The 21,853-nt window shown below is 40.7% G+C and overlaps 1 protein-coding gene across 4 annotated transcripts in view; it reads right to left on the reverse strand.

Moving 5' to 3' along the window:
* The window catches only part of Atp9b (ATPase phospholipid transporting 9B (putative)), a 195,689-nt gene extending 177,387 nt beyond the window's left edge, over positions 1-18,302 (reverse strand). For 3 of the 4 annotated variants that reach the window (XM_040757788.1, XM_040757789.1, XM_040757787.1), the window contains exons 1-3: positions 18,059-18,291; positions 5,747-5,920; positions 1,818-1,968 (exon numbers count right to left, since the gene is read on the reverse strand). In XM_040757788.1, coding sequence (XP_040613722.1) covers positions 1,818-1,968; positions 5,747-5,920; positions 18,059-18,177 — 444 coding nt within the window. In that variant the 5' untranslated portion in view covers positions 18,178-18,291. Of the gene's footprint in view, positions 1-1,817; positions 1,969-5,746; positions 5,921-18,058 lie in introns of all 4 variants that reach the window. The other variant, XM_040757790.1, reaches the window with a different exon arrangement.
* Positions 18,303-21,853: the final 3,551 nt, after the last annotated feature.

The raw sequence follows: 21,853 nt of genomic DNA on the forward strand, positions 1-21,853 counted from the left end.
GAAGTTACCTGCATCATCATACAATTCTGTGTGGAACAAAAACAGTTATACTCACGATATGTTTATATCCATAATCATGCTCAATTGCTGTCTAAAAATGTTTTGAATTATTTCATAAATTAATCTCAGCAGGAAAGAAAGCTCTTTTTCTTCAGCAATTTCTGTAAGATCTCAGCACAAATTATATCTATTAGCAATTCAGAAATTGCCATTTGTGCTAAAAATGGCATAGAATTCCTACTGTGTAATTACTAAATGTTTCTGAAATACTACATTTTAGATGAAAAGACTAATTTCAGAGACTTGATAAAGAGGAAAAGCATGCACACAGTAACCGAGCATTGTGCAGAGCCATCAACAGGTGCTCTGAGAACACAGCCCATGGCTGTGGGAATTTACACTCTTCAGAGTGGAACTACACTACTGGCTTTAATTATGACCAATACTTTACAATAGACTCAGTGACCTTGGTGATAATGCACCAGTCTTAGACACTTTGTATTTAATACTTTATTCTTAAAGGAAAAAAAAACACTTTGTTCAATAAAAATGAGAATATCTGACTGAAAAATGGTTTACATTTTATTGTCCTGATAAAAGATCAGTTTTTTGATTATGGAGTCATTAGTCCCATGTTTTAATAAAGAAGCACATTAGATATCAAGCCTATAAATGAATGGTTGGGGACATCGTGGGGAGGGTCACTATGATCCAAAATAAACTCAGCATAGATACTTGAATAAGCAAATGAGATAAAAACAACTTTTATTCTACATAATCAAGAGCTTTTCTTATAAAACAGATAAGAACTAAACTTTACCAACAGTTTAGATTCAGAAATATAAGATACATGATTGAATTTTTTTTACAGATCAACCATGTTGATTTATCTGCTAAGAATCAATGATTAGAAAGAAAACAAATTCCTGTAAAATAAAAAAGGCACGTAATCCATATCAGCTGCCTTTAGATTCATAAATAAACATGAACCTATTAAAACAGGAAATGTATAGAAAGCAAAGATTAATCCACTATTCCAAATCATAGTAAACCAGTTTTATAATTTGTTTGTCTGGTTTTTTTGTTTGGTTGGTTTTTTTTTGGTTTTTTTGTTTTTTTTTTCTCGAGGCAGGGTTTCTCTGTGGCGTTGGAGGCTGTCCTGGAACTAGCTCTTGTAGAGGAGGCTGGTCTTGAACTCACAGGGATCCATCTGCCTGCCTCTGCCTCCCGAGTGCTGGGATTAAAGGCATGTGCCACCACCGCCTCAGTTTTATAATTTAATCAAAAGAATTAGTAACAAAAAGTAATAAGATACTTAAATTTCAGTTATTTAAATTTAACAGTATACTCAGTTACAGATAGCTAATAAGTTAACAATGTAGCAAGGCCTGAGATTAACAGAAAGGGCATCTATAAATAAATGCATAGAAATATTTGTTAATGTGAACAAATTATGTACTTCTTTTATAAATTCCTCAGCAGACTTCAACGTTATATTCTTAATTTCAAGTATTCCCAAATTATAATGTTTCCTGATCATTTACTTTTTCTCTAGTATTTCTATACTTTGATACTTCAGTAACATAAATGTTTATCAAGAACTGAAAGCAATGATCAAACATTTTCTTAAGTAGACAGAGCCAGGAAAACACAAAGGAAGTCTTGAGTAATCATTTGAATGGGAAGGTGGGAAACAGGAAGTTGCTGGCGTGGACACAGTGACATCAGCATCCAGAGTCTCTACATGTGCCTTCAGGAGGCAAAGGAAAGTAGCAAGCGCAGACATATAATTGACATTGAAGATAGAATCATCTTACCCCAGGGATAAAGGTAAATACATTGTATTTCTGATTTTTTATAGAATTCCTAGGATGCTTTTCTTCACACTTCTCTGGACATCCAAGCCACACTGTTCGAGCTTTCAGTTCTTTCTTTCTTTGACAAACATTTATCAGCCAATCACAGCAACTGCATGAAACAAAAGATCCATACATGGTATATGCCTTTTTTTTAAAGGTCTAGATTAACCCCACATATTTAGAATCAATACTGATTGTCTATATTCCTTACCTAATGCTGCAGCCATTACCAAGGCTAATCTGCCATTACCATATGCCTTTTAACATCCTATTACAAAGTCATGATTCTTGAACCTTGAATCTGGGCACAAGAAGATCTCATACTGACAATCCAATACAGAATCCAGTAGCCACAGATAGACATTTTAATTTTGATTTTGATTAATTTAAACTGACAACTCAGACCTTCAGCTATACTTCAAGAGTTCAACAGTCACCTCGGTTGGTAGCTTCCCTGGGACATTACAGATGCGAAGTTCCCATTCTATAGTAAGTCCTACAGAACACTACTTGTTATAAACAAACGAACGAGTCAGGTTCCTCAAGTCAATATGGTTACTTATGAGCACACTTCTTTCCAGAATTCAAACTCAGCAGTTTCCTCAGAAATGCACTGCTACAAAGTGTTGTTCTGCAATAAATAATTAATCTGGTATACAAATATAAAGAAACAGATCCAAGTTAAGACAGTGAAACCACAAAGCTAAGCATTTGAAAAATACATTACAAATTTAGGAGACATGTTATTGCTAATTATGTCACTGTGCACAGAGCAACTATCAAGTCCCACACTACTACACAGAACTGAATGAGAAACATACTGCAGGTAGGCTGCAGATGTGCAAAGACCAAAGCTTCCTCACAAATCCCACCTAATTATATACACCATCAGGAGAAGACTGGTGACTTCAATGCTCATCAGTCACAGAGGCCACAAACATCATCAGAAGGGGAAGATTGGTAACTTCATGCACAGAAGAAAGGGCTTAGCATTAATTTTTTTTTTAATCTCTAGTAGCTGGGTGTGTTGAGTCATACTTGTAATCCTAGCATTTTAGAGGCTGACACCAAAGTAGAAGCCAGACTGTACAACACAGTGCATTCCAGGACAGCAGGTGCTACAGTGTAAAACCCTAACTCCAACCAAAAAAGTATGCGTGAACCTTACTGACTTGTAGAACTAAGGGAAAAATTAAATTATGGGGACTTTTCTAGGGCAAAGTAATGTAAGCAAAATATCAGAAAACACTAAAAAATAAGAGGGACAACAAAAGAGAAGTCTCACCTTTAATCCCAACACTTGGGTGGCAGAGGCAGGCAGATCTCTGTGAGTTTGAAGTCAGCATGGTCTACAGAGGGAGTTCCAGGACAGTTAGAGCTACACAGTGAAACCCAGTCTCAAAAAACCAAAGAGAGAGAGGAGGGGAAGGGTCTCTACAAGAAGTAACTGAGTATTTCCTTAATAACATGTATATGTATTCTAACGTATTGATTATACAAAGAATAATTTCAGATTTATACAATGCCTTATGGTTTCAAATCCAGTAATATACAAATTATACTCTGCCTTACAGGATCAGCTTTTCATAAATGCCTCTACAATCAAAAAAGTAAATAAAATATATTTATATATCAAGAATCTATCTTTCAGAACTTTATTCATGGTTAAATAATTCTCAAAATATAGACAAATTTCCAACAAATTAGACTATTGTATTTAATTGCAAGTATCTTTGGTTACCATGACCAAAACAACATAGTATTCATGTCCTCTTACAAGATGAGTATTTTCCCATGCTTCTGCACCCCAAATGTTTTACAGATGAACTCAAAGCCATTTAGAACCAGGAATAATCCCAGTCATCTGATACATGCTTCTCCTCCCTTCATATGGAAATGCCATTCCTGGCTCCAGTTTTCTAGGGACAGAGTGATTTCTGATAACAAGTGAAATGTAAATCTCGTGAGAAAGATCATCAGCCCAGATCAGAGGAATAGATACTGTATCAATGTCCCTCACAGCAGTCTATGGGAAGCTGCTTAACTCACATGGAGAAATTCAAAATTGGAAAACATAACAATCACAAACATTTCATCAGGATGTTTCTAAGTCTTCAGGCTGGAAATGTTGCCAATTAACAAATTGGAAGAAACTGGTTTTGAGTCATGAAGTGCCTACTCAGCCTGATACTAAAAGTAATTTTAAAACGAGCCTTAACTCGTGTACAAGCAATGATGTATTGAAAATAAAACACTTAAACTCACTAATCTTAGTTCTGATCTAATTGTATTGAAATATTCACTAAAATTTTCTTCCTGCAATATATATCTGCTATACAAACCATCCTAAGCAGCTGTAATAATTCTGAATGGAAGAATGCTTGGCATTCAGAAATCAAGGAGACAAACATTCAAAGCTGGAAATAAATACTCAATAAAGCATTAGGTCCATACTGACTGCTAGATACACACCTTGACCCCATAAGTACAGTGTTTAACTCCTACCATTTCTCTATGGAGCAGACCCCAACCAAACAACAAGACTGTAAGGATCTCAGGTTACACATCCCACAAGGCAATGGGACATGCATTAATACCATGTCCATGGACCATCAAGCTAGCCCAGATGGTTCTATTGGTGTTTCCCATGGGATCACAATTTATTTATATAAAGTATTCTATAAGTACATCTTTAGATTTTATTGAGTTCTTTCAATATCCTTAAACCTGGGTCCTTTTGCTGATGGCATACACCTTTAATTCCAGAACTCAGAGGAAGAGGCAGATGGATCTCTGTGAGTTTGAGGCCAGCCTGGGCTACACAGTGAGTTCTAGGACAGCCAGGGCTATACAGAGAAATCCTGTCTCAAAAAACAACAATAATAAATAAGTAAATCTCTTGAAAAGCAAAAATTATCAAAAGTGATACCTACAAAACAGTGACAACAGAACCCAGAGTCCCTGGTCCTGAAGAAGGTAATCTATAGTTAAAAATAATTCAAGTAGGTTGGAATTTTGGCTATTTAACCTAGAAAAATTTTTTTTCCTGTAAGTCACAGACAATTTCTAAAGGGATAATGACAAGGAAGATTGTCAAGATAAGTAGTTTGTTTTACAAGCTCTACTTTCTTTCATGGTCAAAGAGTAGAAACCCAAGGGCAGCAAAAGCCATGACTATAAACACTAAGCAACAGATAGTAAGAGTCAGTACTTGCTTGTCTGGCTCTGCTTAGCTCACAGGAATCACTCATCTCCTGGATGTGCCCGCCTGTCCCTGAAGTGCCAGGTGACTCCATGGCATCTGCACTTTCCCCTACCAGGCTCTAGCCAAGGCAATCAGAATAGGGTAACATTACACCAAGAAAACACTTGGAAATCTGAAGGTTTTAACTGGGTTACCTGCTGGGAAAACAGAAAATCTTATTCCCAGTCAAAGCATTAAAGCTGAATAATGCACAGAATTACATTGTTATGAAATTATGAAGTTTGTATCTATCCTTTTAAAAAAGGAAGACATGTCATTTACATTGATACAGCAAACAGAATTAATTTTATGCATCAGCAACAAAGTTATTAATTTTCCCCAGGTTTTTTTTTTGTTTGCTTTGTTTTTTTTGGTTTTTTTTTTCGAGACAGGGTTTCTCTGTATTGTTTTGGAGGTTTCCCCAGGTTTTAAACATTTAAATTCTCACAAAATAATAAATTGTATTTTCCCTTCAGAATAGCATCCTCTGATATGGATTAATATTGTTAGTACACTCCACGATGATGGTATTTTCTTTAGCTTTTATACCAACATAGACCTATACATTAACAAATATGCTAGCAGCTAAATGTCTACACATACTGTTACACACATGATAATTTGGCGGCAACAGATGACGAACCTGGTACAAAGGAACTTCCATCCACCACAGACAAACCACTCTAGTCCTCTTTTTCTCCGAGTTATCCTAGCTCGAGGTAGCGTGTGGTAATCACTCTCATCATTCTCAAAGCCTTCTTCAGACATCATCAATGGCATTTCATCCAAATGGGCAGACTCATCCTCCAGCTGGTACCTGGAGGTAAAACAGAGAGCTAAGCAGTCTTGTTACAGTGTGCTTCAGCTAGGACAGTATCCAGCCAAATTTTGCCAATTGCCTATGGTGGTTTGAATGAGAATGGTCTCTAAAAACTCACATCTGATGCTTTGTCCCTTGTTGGTTGAACTGTTTTGGGAAGGATTAGGAGGTGTGGGCTTGTTGGAAGAGGTATGTCACTGGGAGTGCACTTTGATGTTTCAAAAGTCCCCTTCCCCTCCCTGATAGTAAAGGACTCACTGTCGGAAACTCTAATCAAGCCCCCAATTAAATGCTTTCTTTTTTAAGTTGCCTTGGTCATGCTATCTCTTCATAGAAATAAAAAAATAACAAAGATCTCACCTTTTGTTTTTCTCAAATCTAAGCTGCCTTCACCTGAGGCAAACCATTGTTAAAAACCAAACAAAAAACTACTAATGATGTAACTTCCCTTTGGGGGGGGGGAACCTCACCAGAGTAACCAGGTAAGAAAAGGGTTGTCCAAGGAGGATCCTAAGAGAGACATACATGGTCCCCAGAGAAGGGGAAAGGGACAAGCTCTCCTGAGCAAATTGGGAGCATGGGTTGTGGGGAGGTTAGGAGAAAGAGAAGGGGAGGAGAGGAGAAGAGAGGAGAGGACCAGGAAGATTGAGTTGGGGGAAGAATAGAGGAGAGCAAGAAAAGAGATATCATAATAGAGGGAGCCATTATAGGTTTAAAGAGAAAACTGGCACTAGGGAAATGTCCAGAAATCTACAAGGATAACCCCAACTAAGATTCTAAGCAATAGTGAAGAAGCTATCCTAAATGCCCTTCCCTGATAACGAGATTGATAACTACCTTATATGACATCCTAGAGCCTTCATCCAATAGCTGATGGAAGCATAAGTAGACACCCACAGCTAAGCACTGAGCTGCAGAGAAGGAGGAGTGATGAGCAAAGGGGTCAAGACCAGGCTGAAGAAACCCAGAGAAACAGCTGACGTGAACAAGGGGGAAACTCATGGACTCCAGACTGATAGCCATGGACTCCAGACTGATAGCTTGGAAACCAGATTAAGACAAAACCAGGCCCCCTGAAAGTGAGTGTCAGTTAGGAGACCTGGGCAGTCTATGGGGCTTCTGGTAGTGGAACAGTATAGTGTATGAATGGACACTGGGAGCCCTCTCTCAGCCTACACACACGGGGGAGGCTTAGGTCCTGCCCCAAATGATGTGACAGACTTTGATGATCCCCCATGGAAGGCCTCATCCTTTCTATGGAGCAGAAGAGGGATGGGATGGGAGGTCAGTGGGGAGCATGGGAGGATGGGAGGGAGAGGGAACTGGAATTGATATATAAAATAAGATTATTTGTATTTTAAATAAAAAGTATAAAAAACGTATGTGGCATTGTGAGGTGCCAGTGAAAACAAGGAAGGAAGGAAGGAAGGAAGGAAGGAAGGAAGGGAGGGAGGGAGGGAGGGAGGGAGGGAGGGAGGGAGGGAGGGAGGGAGGAAGGGAGGAAGGGAGGAAGGGAGGAAGGGAGGAAAGAAGGAAGGAAGGAAGGAAGGAAGGAAGGAAGGAAGGAAGGAAGGAAGGAAGGAAGGAAGGAAGGAAGAGAGGGAGGGAGGGAGGGAGGGAGGGAGGGAGGGAGGGAGGGAGGGAGGGAGGAAGGAAGGAAGGAAGGAAGGAAGGAAGGAAGGAAGGAAGGAAGGAAGGAAAGATGAGCCTGTGTTAGCTAAAGAAACTGACAATCCTCATGCTATAACTCTCAGAGAGCCTGTGGGCAGTAAAGCTGGGTGACTAAATGACCAAATCTGCCTAAAACCCACTCACTACATTCAGCTTGATACAAAAATTACCTGGAATATTACTATTAGCCAAAAATCTACATCTCTAGATATGTTATACAACTTTATAGTCAACAAAGTGCTAAAAAGTGACTTAGAGCAAAGCATAGTTGTCTGCACAATGAAGGGTCTGAGCACCATCCCTGGCTTTGTTGTCAGAGCCGACAATCACACTACATTATATTTACTCAGTTTCTGCCATTCCCTTTGCTAAACTTATACTCAGAGGAAAAAATCTCAACAATTAGCCTAAGTCTTCAAGCTCAACAGTCTGTGTAAGTGTATGTACATTTATGCATGTACATTTATGCATGTGTGTTCCTGGGCACTGAACCTAGGACCTCGCACATTCTAGACAAGTGCTCTACCACTGGGCTATCACCCAAACAGTACACTTCTTCAAAGAAAAGCAGCGTACCACCCAAACTGCCACATCACTGTTCTCAATCATGAGCGCAATCCAACACTAAAAATATCTACCTTCTTGACAACAATCAGTTTTCAGAAACTATATGATTCATCAACTGCTATTTGTTTAATTTTACAACAGGCGTCTATGGAATGCATCATCTCCATTTGAAAAATAATGAAGCAAACTTTCATTATTGAAGTTGCTGTGATCAAATGAGAGTCATTCAAGCTGAAGCCCCACCACTTTGTCCCAGATCCATTCAAAAGGCAAACAGAACCAGTATGAACCTATGAATACAACAAGGGACAGAGAACTTAAATTTTTTCTACACATAAAGAGAGAAGTGAGTATTCCAAACTGACAAAGTTGGCAAGACGTAGAGCAACATGTAGGTAGGCAGCTTACAACAAAGCAGGAATCTGCTGAGGACTCGATGCTATCTGATGCTTAGCTTTTAGACTGCTGGAAACCAGTGGTCTGCTAAGTATACACTTTTAAAGGCTTTACCTGATATAAAGCAAGTTAAGAAATAGTGAATATAATTCAATATATAGATATAGGCAAGTACTCTCTGAACTGTCTCTAATAACAAGAGAACAGCCTCAAGAAAAATAAGTGAAAACATGAAATCCTAAAAGTTTCTGCTCAGCCAAGGAAAGCAATCAGCAGTGAACACACCTAAAGGATGAGCTCAATTTTACCAGCTACACTACACAAAGGGTTGTCTAGACTATATAAAGAACTGCAGACATAACACGGGGTGGGGGACGGGCTGCCAGTTGACAAATGAGTTAATGAAACGAACACAAATGCCCGGTATGTACTTTTAAAAGTATTCAACATTGTTAGCCATTCAAAATTACTTCAGGATTCCATCTCACCGCATAAGAAAAGACATAACAAATGGTGTGAACAATGTGGAAGGATGGAAGCTATATTCATTGCTGGGTAGGGTGGAAACTGGTTCAACCATCACGGAAATCAGTATGTATGTATACCACAATGGAACGTATTTCAACTGTAAAAGAAAAATGAAGCTTGCAGGAAAATGCATGGAATGGAAAAGTATTATGGCCCATAAGGCAACTCGGACAAAAACTGCACATTCTCTTATTTAAGTGGGGTTTCATATCAGATATCCTGCATAACAGATAATTACATTATGATGACATTAAAGTTATGAAGTAGCAACAAAAATAATTTTATGGTTGGGGTCACCACAACTTGAGGAATGTAGCATTAGAGGGTTGAAGCATAGGAAGATGGAGAAGCTCGGATATAGAGAATATGTTTGTCATTTATATATACAAAGCAGAATGCAAAAGACCTACTGAGGATTTCTTCAATTAGGAGGCCATAGAGACCAGATAAGCCACTGATGACAGTGGCTAAACCAAGTGTTGACCAGACCTCTGCCAGGCACCAGGCCACACATCTGAACTCTAAGTACTGAAGAAGGGCAGGGGAGGGTGGGGGACATGAGTAGCTCTTAACAAAAAACATATCAAGCAAACACTTCGGGTGACAAATGAGCAAAGGCTATTCACAAAGTACAGCTAAACTCCCATAGTGGTATTTAACCACATTAGCACTTCTACACTGGACACTTCAGTGCCCGCGTATGCTACACTTGTCCTAGGCAATGAGCACACAGCATTACGTGCCCTGCTCATGGTAAGCCTACCAGCACACAGGACAAAGCAAGTAAACTAACAGGTTACTTACAAAGTGAGGGATCCAAAAAGAAAGCAAACCGAGCAAGCCTTCCTGTGATGGCGATCTTAATTGTCAACCTGATGGGAGTTAGAACTTCCTCTGCCTATATCCATGAGAGGAGTGTTTCGGGGGAGGTTTGGCTGAAGAGGGAAAGCCCATTCTCAATGTGCATGCAACCATCCCATAGACTGAGGCTCCAAGATGAATAACCAGGAGAAGGCAAGCTGGTTATCAGTATTGTATCTCAGCTCAGTGACTGTGGACACAATGTGGCCAGGATTCTCAGACTCCTCTTTCCCAATGAGAACAGACTGTATTGTCAGGACCAAAATAAATCCTCCCTTCCTTAAACTGTTTTTATCAGGCATCATCACAGTATTAAAAAAAAAAAAAAGCAGTGTACTCCCCTATGTCACCCAAGGAAGGGTCTGGAAGGACCAGAGAGCAGAGATCTTGAAGACAAGGGAGAGGCACTGGAGCAGCAATATGTGCATGCTGGAGATGCATCTTCTGATACAAAGCAAATGAAAAGTTGACAAAGCCATACTACTCCAAAAACTGTTCTCTCCGTGTTTACAGAAAGAGATGGATAAGACACACAGTGTCAGGGAAGCACCAGAAAGGACTTTAGTCTTATCTCAAATTATCAATATTCATTAGAAGCTCTAAGCTTCAGAATAATTTGTTTTCAAAAAGGACTTTAAAAGTGTGCCTTGCCTGTGTGTCAAATGGATAAAGTGATTCTTTGCTGTTGCTCTCTGAGATAGGGCCTCACTACATAGATCAGGTTGACCTAAAATTCACTTGAGACCTTACTGCCTCAGCCTCCTGAGTGATGGAATTAGACATGCACCACTACATACCATTTAGAAAACGAATTCTTAACATTCACCCTGGCTAACACTCTTGAACAGACGTTTTACATTGCAAGAACAGTGAACAATTCATGTAGATGTACTACAAATCTTTATGTTACTATACAGTTATATACAGCTACTCTAACTTCGGGTTCACATTATCCATGGAATTAAACATGTACAGAAATTTACCTACAGCTGGGCGGTGGTGGCGCACGCCTTTAATCCCAGCACTCGGGAGGCAGAGGCAGGCGGATCTCTGTGAGTTCGAGGCTGAGCTGGTCCGACAGCCTCCAAAACAATACAGAGAAACCCTGTCTCATAAAACCAAGAAAAAGAAAGAAAGAAAGAAAGAAAGAAAGAAAGAAAGAAAGAAAGAAAGAAAGAAAGAAAGAAATTTACCTACAGAGATAACTGTAATTGTACAGGCTATTTGAAAGAGGAAACAGAAAAGGTTTTAATACCCATGACCAAAGAACTAGTTAAATACACAGTGGAGGGCTGAAGTGATAGCCCAGTAGTTAAGAGTACTTGCTGCTCTTAAGAGGACCCAGGTTCAGTTCCCAGCACTCACATGGTAGCCCACATCTATAACTCCAGTTCTAGGAAATCTGACACCCTCTTCTGGTTTCTCTCGGCACCAAGACATACATGGTACATACATACAAAGCATTCACTCATACATGCAAAATGATACATACACACATCCATAATGAGCTATCATATTACGGGTACAGGAGGAAAAAACAGGGAAAACTAAAGAATCATGCGAAAGGGGCTCCTAACGCTTGCTGACTGGGAATCAAGAGGGTCTCCTAAACAAGATTATGAACCTTGTTATCAGTTAAAAACATGACCTGCTTATAAGTAAGAATATTCCTTTGCCCTCTGTGACCTATGCTTTTATCTTAGGAGTCTATAGACTATCATTGCATCTCAGAAACCACCTTATGATCTCATTCTTTTGTTTGGGGTCTTAGATGGGAAAGGGTAATGTTTTTAAGACAGGGTCTCATGTAGACCAAGCTGGCCTCCAACTCACTATGTAGCTGAGCATGATCTTGCATCTCCTGTACTTACATCCATATCTCAAGTGCACACCAATAGAGTAGTGTGTAGCCCCATGGTTTCAACAGTGATGGAGATAGAGACCCTAGCTTCAGTTTCATGAGAGCTAGGCAAGCACTACAACCAAGCCACATCCCAACCCATGACCCTGTTCCTTAAATAAAGACTCTTTAGATAAGTTTACCAAAACTTTTTACCAAATCTTTTAATTCATTACAATAAAATAATTTCAAAAAACCACAAAAGTCATTCAGTCAGACTGTTTTGAGAAGACCATACCCACTTCAGAACATGTAATACTGCCTTCTTTAACTGCTTGTTTATTATTATACATGCGTATACATGTCTGTATGCATGTGGAGGTCAGAGGGCAACTTTCAGGAAGTGGTTTTCTCCATCCATCTCCTCAGGCTTGCATAGCAAAAACTTAAACCTAAGGAGCCCCCTTACTGGCCCCAAACTATGTTTTGACAGTGTCTCACTATGTAGGCCAGGTTGGCCTAGAATTCAGAGACCAGTCTGCTTCACATCCTATGTGCTGGGATTAAAGGCTTGTGTCTGGCACTAAGCTCTTCTTAGGCCTGTCTCATGCTCTAAATGTCTAGCTCAACTCTGTAGTTAAACCTAAAGTCTGGCTTGACTTCATACTGACTTGGCCAAAAATTCTTGTCTGCAGTCAAGTATCCTGACTTCTTCTATGTAGAGGTCTCTGCAAAGAACTCCTGAGGCTACAGGCAACAGTGTAGGGTGATAGATATCTCTCCTGCTCTCATTGTCACCACGGATGATGACTTTTAAGACCTATGTTAAGCATAAGTACACTACAAGAAATGGCACCTATTTCCTCCCATTTTAAATATACCCTCAACCAATCAAACTGTCAACTCATCTTAGTGGCTCCATATAATCTTCTACAAATTACATTTTAGGTGATTGGGGGCTGGCGGGAGGGGGGGTCACAAAGGAACCTGAAGCAAGTATTTTTCCCTGAAAAAGTCCTTTTCTTTTCTGCATAAGATTATATCTTTGAACAAACTTTCTAAATAAACTAGAAAAATGAACACTTATTCAAATTATAATCAAAATTCAAAACCCATTAATATACATAAAGTAGTATTTTTTAGGACTTTTTTTCATTAAGGTTCTCTCAATGATCATGTTACAAAAGTCACAGTCTTACCAACTTTAATGCTGGAAGAGAGATGTGATGAGCTCTGGAAGCTCAGAATAAGAGCAGTCTAGTAACCTAGACTGTAGAAATGTAGCCTTTGAACTGGCAAGCAATTTGTTCCCTCTCCAAAGCAATTTTCCTATTGTATTGAAAATTTTACTTCAGTATTTAAAAACAATAAGATGATGAATAATGGATTTTTTTCCCAGAGGCAAGATAAGCAGAGAATCCTAAGTGTCTTTGTTGCCTGGTGTCATACACACTTAATTGGTTTGTCACTCAAGAGAAATCAACGTTTCCAGCAATTAAGTATAATTCCGGAAACATTTTTAAAGTGAGTAAAAACAATGTGAACAAAGAAAACAGAACAGATGACACAGACCCAAGTGTTCATTCGAGGAGGACAGGCCACCTCAGCTGCTGCCACAGGCAGCAATAGATTGCTCAAGTACTGGAGGGCACACAGTTTCCATGAATCTAAGTGAAACAGGCCAATGCCATGGCCAACTTATACTTACACATTACCTTAAGTATCTGACAGTTCTGCCATTCCAAAATATTCTTGAAAATCTATATTAAAGAACTTAATTTAAAATACAACCTAATGCTCAACAGTTTAGAAAAAAAAAACAATATAGCCTTCTTTGCCTGCATGCTAACAAAGTAGAAAAACAACACAAGTAAGTGCTATATAAGGAGATTGCATATATCCTATCAAATGGAACCATGGCACTCAACTGTGGCACTTATAAGTCCTTAATAAGAAGCAGATGAGAAACTGGGCCTCTCCGGCCCTTCTGAGCAGAAAACAAAAAGGGTATCAAGGCTGGAATGCGCTTCCCCTTGGCCATGAAGAATGGCTTATGGAAGGCAGAGGCACAATTAGTACAAAGAATTCACGAAATGCATGACAAGACAGAGGATTTAAAGAAACCCAATGATAACAAGCAACCTGAGAGTGCCCAGAAGTTATCAAGTCATGGGTTGGTTGAAGTTCTTTTACTGCTGTTGAAGGGAAGTTGCTTGATCTCACAGTATGGCCAGTTAAGAGAGACCTGCATGTGGGTGAACTGGCAGGCATCTCATTATCTTGTTTTCTGAGTCTGGTCACTTCTGCAAGGTGCCACAGTCATTGACCATGGGTCACTAGACATCAGCATGATGAATAAACTGTGGGTTCTTTTACTTTGGGCCTTTTGTCTCTATACTCTCCAGACATGTGACAGAAGCTTAATGACTCAGCAACAGGAGGTAGGACCTAACTTGAGGTATTTCTTTGGTGAGTAAAGGAGGCTGGCTCTCTCGTGGTCTGGTGTCACAGAGAAAAAAAAACAAGACATACCAACATTAAACCACCTTGACAATGAACCATGTAGCCTTAGAACTGAAAGAGCAATGTCTGCACTTTATAAATTACCTAACTCAGCAAAGAGACTAAAACTAAACTAACGGTAAGAGTAATGACCAGCACCATCATCATCAAAGTAACTAAAGAAATAGTACCAGAAAAAACGCCATGGTCATGGTTGAAAGAAACAAGAACAAGGAGGAAGACTAGTCCCTTGAGCTGGGAAGTAACCTTTTTTTTTAATTTTTAAAATTTTATTTCTTACATGTATGGGTGTTTTATTTGCCATGTATGTCTGTGCATCACATGTATGCTTGATGCTCATGGAGGCCAGGTAAGGGCATTAGATTCCTTGGGACTGTAGTTAACATCTGATTGTAAGCTGTCATGGGATGCTGAGAATCAAGCCCAGATCCTCTGGAAAAGCAGCCAGTGTTCTTAACTATTGAGCTATCTCTCCAGCCCCAATGAATTAGAGATTTCTAAAAAGTTTTATAAGAAACCTAAGAATTCTTAGAATAAAGAATTATACCAATACTATACATAGAAACTTTTGAACTAAAATTAATGATATAACTTCTAATATTAAACCCAAAATAAATACAAATACAGAAATTTTAAGGATCTTGGCCTGTTAGCTCAGGACATAAATTCTAGCTGCCTATAATTGTTATGGACCTTATTATCAATTCTATCTTCACATTAACCCTTTTAGATATGAGAAAAATAAGTGAAACATGATTACTCTGACAGGTATAAAGAATTTGTTTTCCAGTTGAACTATGGATCCCTTTCCAGTAAAATTTTTATTAACTTCTACAAAAATTTCAGAAATCTCAAAGAAAATCATGGGCCGGTGTGGTGATATATTATTTATGATTTAATAAAGCTTGCCTGAAGTATCAGAATGCAAAGCCAGTCACACTAGTTAGCTACAGAAGCTAGGCAGTGGTGGCACACACCTTTTCTACTTTGTTAGCATGCAGGCAAAGCAGGTTCAAGGCCACCCAGGGCTAAACAAGAGAGACTCCATCTAAAAAATTAACAGAGCTCACGCCTTTAATCCCAGCCCTAGGGAGCTATATAAAAGACACTGAGGAGAGGCAACAGCAGTCTGAGGCTTGGTGGAGAGCTTTCAGGGACAGAATCAGCCCTTTGAGCCTGAGGTACGTGAGCTAGTGGCTTGACTGCTTTGCTTTTCTGATCTTCAAGCCATCTTTATTAAATCATAAATAATGTTTTGCCACAGGCCAGAGCAAGCAGAAGAGCCCCACCTGAAGACTCATCGTGAGGCTGAGGGCTCCTCACTGGGTCCTGGGTATTTCCAACACCACATCCCTTAGGCTGCAATTATCACAGCTACAAATTTTCATCTTTGTTAACTACTAAAATATCAGATCATCATGAAACTTTGAGGATTCTAACGAAATTATGTACAGATCCTCAAAATAAGAAAACTAGAATTATAAAAATCTGTGTTACATATACCAAGAAACACTACTATTTTGCAGATAACCAGACAACACCCATCTGTTCTCAGCATGAGTCTCTTTTTAAACAATGAAGTTTAGCTATTATAACATGGTAAGTGCCTCTATGGAGGGCCAATAACTCCACCACTGGGAAACTCAAAGAAAAAGTACTAACAAACACAGACAACACATTAATGTTCACTGACATTTATTAATCACCTAACTATAAAGCTAATCTGAGTGATACTGCTATCACTTAAAACAGAGAAACAAAAACAAAAAACTAACAGATGCCTTACTTTTACTCAAAAGAAAAATCAACACCTCACATGAACAAAAAATAAAACCAAAAACCTACAGACTGGGATGAGTCAGGAGGGAAGACTATGAAGATGAAGGCTGGAGTGGCTGGGTTATGGTGAAGGGTAGAGGGCACAAAGTAGTGTGTCTGTCTGTTTGTTGGGGATGCTGGAAATGTTCCACTTAAAATTAGAGATGTGTATGGGATGAAAGTATATCAAAAACACTGTTAAACAATAAAGACATAGTGAAAGAGATGTCTTTCTTTCTTTTTTTTTTTATTTTTGGTTTTTAGAGACAGGGTTTCTCTATGTAAGAGCTCTGGCTATCCTGGAACTTGATTTGTTGACCAATCTGGCCTCAAACTGAGTCATGCATGGTGGTGTATGCCCGTAATCCCACACCCAGGACATGGAGCCAGGGTGATAAGGAGTTCTAGGTCATTGTTCTACAGTGTCAGACCCTGACTCAAAAAAAAAAAAAAAAAGAAAAAGAAAAGGAAGGAAGGAAGGGATGGATGGAGGGAAATGAACCAGATAAATTGAACAAAGAAAATAATCAGAAACAAAAAGGAATATTACATAATAATAAAAGCAAAAAAGCAATACTAGACATTGAATCCTGAACATGTAGGCATCAAATAGGAGAACTTCAGAATACGTAGAAAAAGACTCAAAATATGACAAAAGGTGGCATATTTCCAAATAATCTCCTAAAATTAATCACTTATAAAACTACTAATGTAATTACTCTTCTGGGTACCATCTAATGTAATTACTCTTCTGGGTACCATCAAAGAGAACGGAAGAAATGGTAACTTGGGGTACCCGCCTGAAGGGGAGGGGCACCTAACAGAGGTTTTGTAACCTTCAACCAATGTTCCCATGAAAGAAGAAAAAAAAATATGAATCACCATCTTAAAGATGAGGAAACTGGGGCTTAGAGAAAGGAACCCAAATGAAGCTACTAGTAAGTACAAGGACCAAAATCCAATTCAGTTCTCTAACACAGCATTCACACACTTGGCTCTGTTAGACTCTCACAACAGTCAAGTAAGTACCAGACTTCCTTTAACTACCCCAGCCTGCTGACCCTTGCAGCATACTCAATAATTTCCACAAAAATAAATAAGCTAATGAGCGGTGGCAGATGCCTTTAATCGCAGCTCTAGGGGAGGCAAAGGCAGTCAGGTGGCTCCCTATGACTTAGAGGCCAGCCTGGTCTCCAAAGCAAGTTCCAGGACCACCCAAGGATACAGAGAGACCTTGCTTCTAAACACATAAATAATGTTCAACCCAAAAAGTATTCAAAAGCTCTCGTTAGGAACTAGATAGTCAGTGAAGTCTTAATTTTTTTCCCTTCTATGTATTATGAGTTGTTTCTAAAATACCTCTATAACAAAATTAAAATTTGGTCACTACGAGGTAATTGACTCTCCATTTTAAAGTTTTTCTGTAGAAATCATGGCATTATTTTCTCTGGGTAAGAAACTGAGTTTGAGACTTCTCCTTAAAACAAGATCTGCACATTTTAACTGCTTTACTAAACTAGAGCGCAACTACACAATTTGACCTCTCTTAAATATCCGTGTCTACGCCCCAAAACATCTGTCAATCCAAAGTATTGTGTAGTATACACTCGTGGCTAAGTACAAAGTGGGCCTAATAAGCGTTTCACGTCTGAAGAAAAATAAAAAAACAGTGACACTCGGCAAGGCGTGTTTTTCACACTCATTGGGAGTTGCACCTGTCACCTCGGCCCGCTCGCCCACACATAAGTTTGGGGGCTCTCGAAGCGACACGAGAGGCGGAGCGGCGTCCCTGAGTCCCTGGGCGCGGCTCGGCGCGTGGCCCTCGGCTCTGGAGTCCGCGGCCCCGGAGGGCTCCCCGCTCGGCGGCCCCTCACGCACCGCAGGCGGCAGGGACGACCCGCGGCGCCGGAAAGGATCGGGCCCGCCGTTACCTGCCGCGCCGGTCCGCACCCGGCCCGGGCCCGGCGGCGCTGTAGTAGGCCGCGCGTCTGGGGCTGGCTGCGGCGGCCGCCGCGCTGCGCACCGGGTACAGAGGGATCTGGTCCGCCATGCTCCGGCCAGCCCTGCCAGCTACACTCAACTCCGCGTCTTCTCCCAGCCGGGTCCACTCAGTTCCAGCCGGGGCCGAAGCACCCCAGCGCGGCGCCCCGCCCCCGCGTGTCGCACGCTGATGGCGTCACAGAGCAGCGGCGGAGTGCTTCTGGGGCGTGGTTAACGTAGGCCCCGCCCCCTGCCGGCGTTGTCTGATGACGACATTTGAAAAGGCAAGGGCCCCTGGCGTCATTAAGCTCCGCCCCCGTCTAGTGGCTCCAAACTTTTGTTACTGTAGTGCCAAAGGCTCTTATCTCCCCTCGCTCTCTGTTTCTCTCTTTTTTATCTCTCTGTCTCTGTGTCCCTTTCTGTCTCTGTCTCTTCTGTCTCTGTGTCTCTCTCCTGTTTCTATTTGTGTGTGTCTCAGTTTGTGTGTGTGTGTGTCTCTCCTCTTTGTCTCTCTCTCCTGTTTCTGTGTCTCTTACATCTCTCTTCTCTGACTCTTCTCTCTCTGTTTCCCTGTCTCTCTGTCTCTCTGTCTCTCTGTCTGTCTGTCTATCTGTCTGTCTCTGTGTGTGTGTGTGTGTGTGTGTGTGTGTGTGTGTGTGTGTGTCTTTCTCTGCCCTCTTCACCTGAGCTCTAGCCCAGTGGTTCTACTGTGTCCAGTGTCTTTGTCTTGGAAGCCTAGATGAAGAGTGAAGGTGAAGGTGAAGGTGGTCTGCAATGCAGGCGCTGGCAGGATCCACACACTTGGAAACCCTGCCTGCACCATTCCAGGTCTGACTGAACCCATCCAGCCATCAAAGGCCCAGCTTTCATTTGCAAAGGTAGATCATGAAAGCCACTCATCAACGTCTGTGGGGCTGTGTGCGACTTCACCAGGGCTAATTCCTCTCCATGTTCAGTATTCTCCCTATACTTCCCCTTTACTTCGCTGATTATCTTTCTATCCATCCAACTTGAGAATAAGCCAGGCCTGCTGTGAGTCAGTTTATTGTATAGAATAGCCACATCCGTGTTCTGCCTGGCCTTGAGCAACTCCATTTAACAAATCAAGAGCCTTGAACTTAGTTATTCTGAATCCTGTTTACACAGGTAAGCACCCACCATCTGCCAACATGCCAGGAGGCACAAACTGATCATTTATTGTATGCCAATAAATAATGACACATATGAAAATATCAAACCAGAAGCACCAAGCACATGCACTTATCAGTCAAACCTTGCACCTGGGACTATAAAAGGAATATCCCAAGACCAAAATGTGGCAGGAGTAGCTTAAGGAACTTCCCCTAGGAAACTACCATAACAAAGGACTTCTGCCTCTGTCCCAAGCTCCAAAGGCTCCAAGACTGTTTCTCCTGTTTGTGACACCAAAGTCATTTCATAGCAACACTAGAAATATCTGTGCTGTATGTGACTTCTTAGGTGATCCCCCTACAGATGCTCCACCTCCCCTAGACAGTTTTTCTGAACTCTGCAGCCTTTAACACTTCCTTTGGCATTGAGAGAAAAAGATTATGAATGATTATGATATGTAATGTATGCTCTGAGAGTTACTGTTAGTGAATTAAGATGATGTTGTCAAGTTGAGACTTAAAACCATCTGGAAAGGTGACCCTAGTGAAGACTCCTCATAATAGGGGATATGAAACCTAAACCAGTGGTTTCATATAACCAGACCAGTGTCTAGAATAACCATCATCAGAGAGAGGAGACTTCATGTGGCAACTTATGGGAGCAGATGTAGAGACCCACAGCAAAATTTTAGGCAGAGCTCAGGAAATCTTGCAGAACAGATCAAGGAAGGATTGTAGGAGCCAGCGATGTCAAGACATCACAAGAAAACAGCCCACAGAATTAACTAACCATGGCCCATAGGGACTCACCAAGACTATCAGGGAGCCTGTATGGGTCTGAGCTAAGTCCTCTGCATATATGTTATGGTTGTGTAACTTGGAGTTCCTGTGGTACCTCTAACATTGGGAGCAGAGGCTGTCAAATGTACCCATGTCCTATTGACCTGTCTTCTATGCTTCCCAAACTCCTATCATGACTCCTGTGTGTCCCTAGATGTCCTGCTTTCACTCCACCTAACTATCACCCATTCACCCCTGCTGAACTGCTCCAGCACATGGCTTCCTTTACCCCATTTCCTAAAGCAGACTTTGTGAAAGTTCCAAATTTTGATTTGTTATTACTTGCAATGACTCTGTATCAGTTTGTGTGCTGGATAGCTAAATGTCAACTTGACACAAACTGAAGTCATTTGAGAAAGTGCCTCCATACGTTCAAGCTATAGGCAAGCCCATATGTCATTTTCTTAATTAGAGATTGATGGGGGAAGGTTCAACCCATTGCAGGTGGTTCCATACCTGGGCTGGTGGTCCTGGGTTCTAAATGAAAGCAGGCTGAGCAAGCCATGGGGAGCAAGCCAGTAAGTAGAACCCCTTCATGGTCTCTACATTACCTCCTGCCTCCCTGCCCAGGTCCCAGCCCTGCTTTTGTTCCTGTCTGGATTTCCTTCAGTGATGGACTATGATGTAGAAATGTAAGCCAAATAAATACAAGCCAACTTGCTTTTGGTCATGGTGTTTCACCACAGCAATAGTAAACCTAACAAAGACATGTAGCATTTTGAAACTCAATGGCAGGCATAGGATAGTCAGAGCCACAGTTTACTGGTAGCTTGATTAGCTTTAGCTCATCAGCACATGTCTGTGTCTTCCCACACCTAAGCCCATAGCTTTCTAAAAAGCCCTGGTCAACTCTCAGGAAACAAGTGTATTTATTAGTTTTATTGGATGATTAATGTATTCATTCTGGGGTTTTGTTTTTTCTGCTATAAACAAATTACTTTATTTTAAAATAAATAAAATAATTACTTTATTTTTTTAAAGGAGGGGTTTATTTAGCTCATGATTTGGGAAGTTCAAGGGCCTCTGTCCAGTGTCCAGTGATGGTCTTTCTGTGTTCTGCCTATCCCCATTTTCTTCTCTCTCTCATGAAATAGATATGTGTGAATATATATATATATATGTATATATATATATTCTAAACAGGGCCTCATGTAAGCCAAGCTAGCCTCAAATTTTCCTGTGTAGTTACCCATGACCTTAAACTCCCAGTTCTCTTGTTTCACCTCCCCATCCTGGGATTACAGCACTCACCACCACACTGCCTTCTCTCTCTGTTCTTGGAAGCCTAACATATCCAGGCATGGAGACTCCATTGAGAGAAACTTATGTGAACCTAGTCATCCCCAACGTTCCCACTTCTAAACAGTATGGGCAAGTCATGCTTCTGCCCTCTCAATTAAGAATGAGAATTAAATTTCAGCAGTTTGAATTTTCAGCCTGTGGTAGCCGAATGGATTGGTTGAGTGGTTTCATTGATTGGCTTAACTTATTACCCCAGCAAAAGTATATTTTTTTAAGACAGGGTCTCTGGCTGTCCTGGAACTCACCATGTATACCAGGCTGGCCTTGAACACCGAGTGCTGGGATTAAAGGTGTGCACCACTACACCCAGCTGCAGGAATTTTAAAGCTGTGAAGCAAGTCAGAGGTTATCCTCAAAACAGACTGTTATGGATGATTTTGCTTTGCTTACCAATCCAGAAGGTCCAGTGCCATCAAGATGGCCCATGAGGTAAGGGCTATTGCTGAAGGTGACCCATGGGTAAGGGCTCTTGCT

Source organism: Mesocricetus auratus, unplaced genomic scaffold (genome assembly GCF_017639785.1).
Source record: "Mesocricetus auratus isolate SY011 unplaced genomic scaffold, BCM_Maur_2.0 Super-Scaffold_100015, whole genome shotgun sequence".
NCBI lineage: Eukaryota > Metazoa > Chordata > Mammalia > Rodentia > Cricetidae > Mesocricetus > Mesocricetus auratus.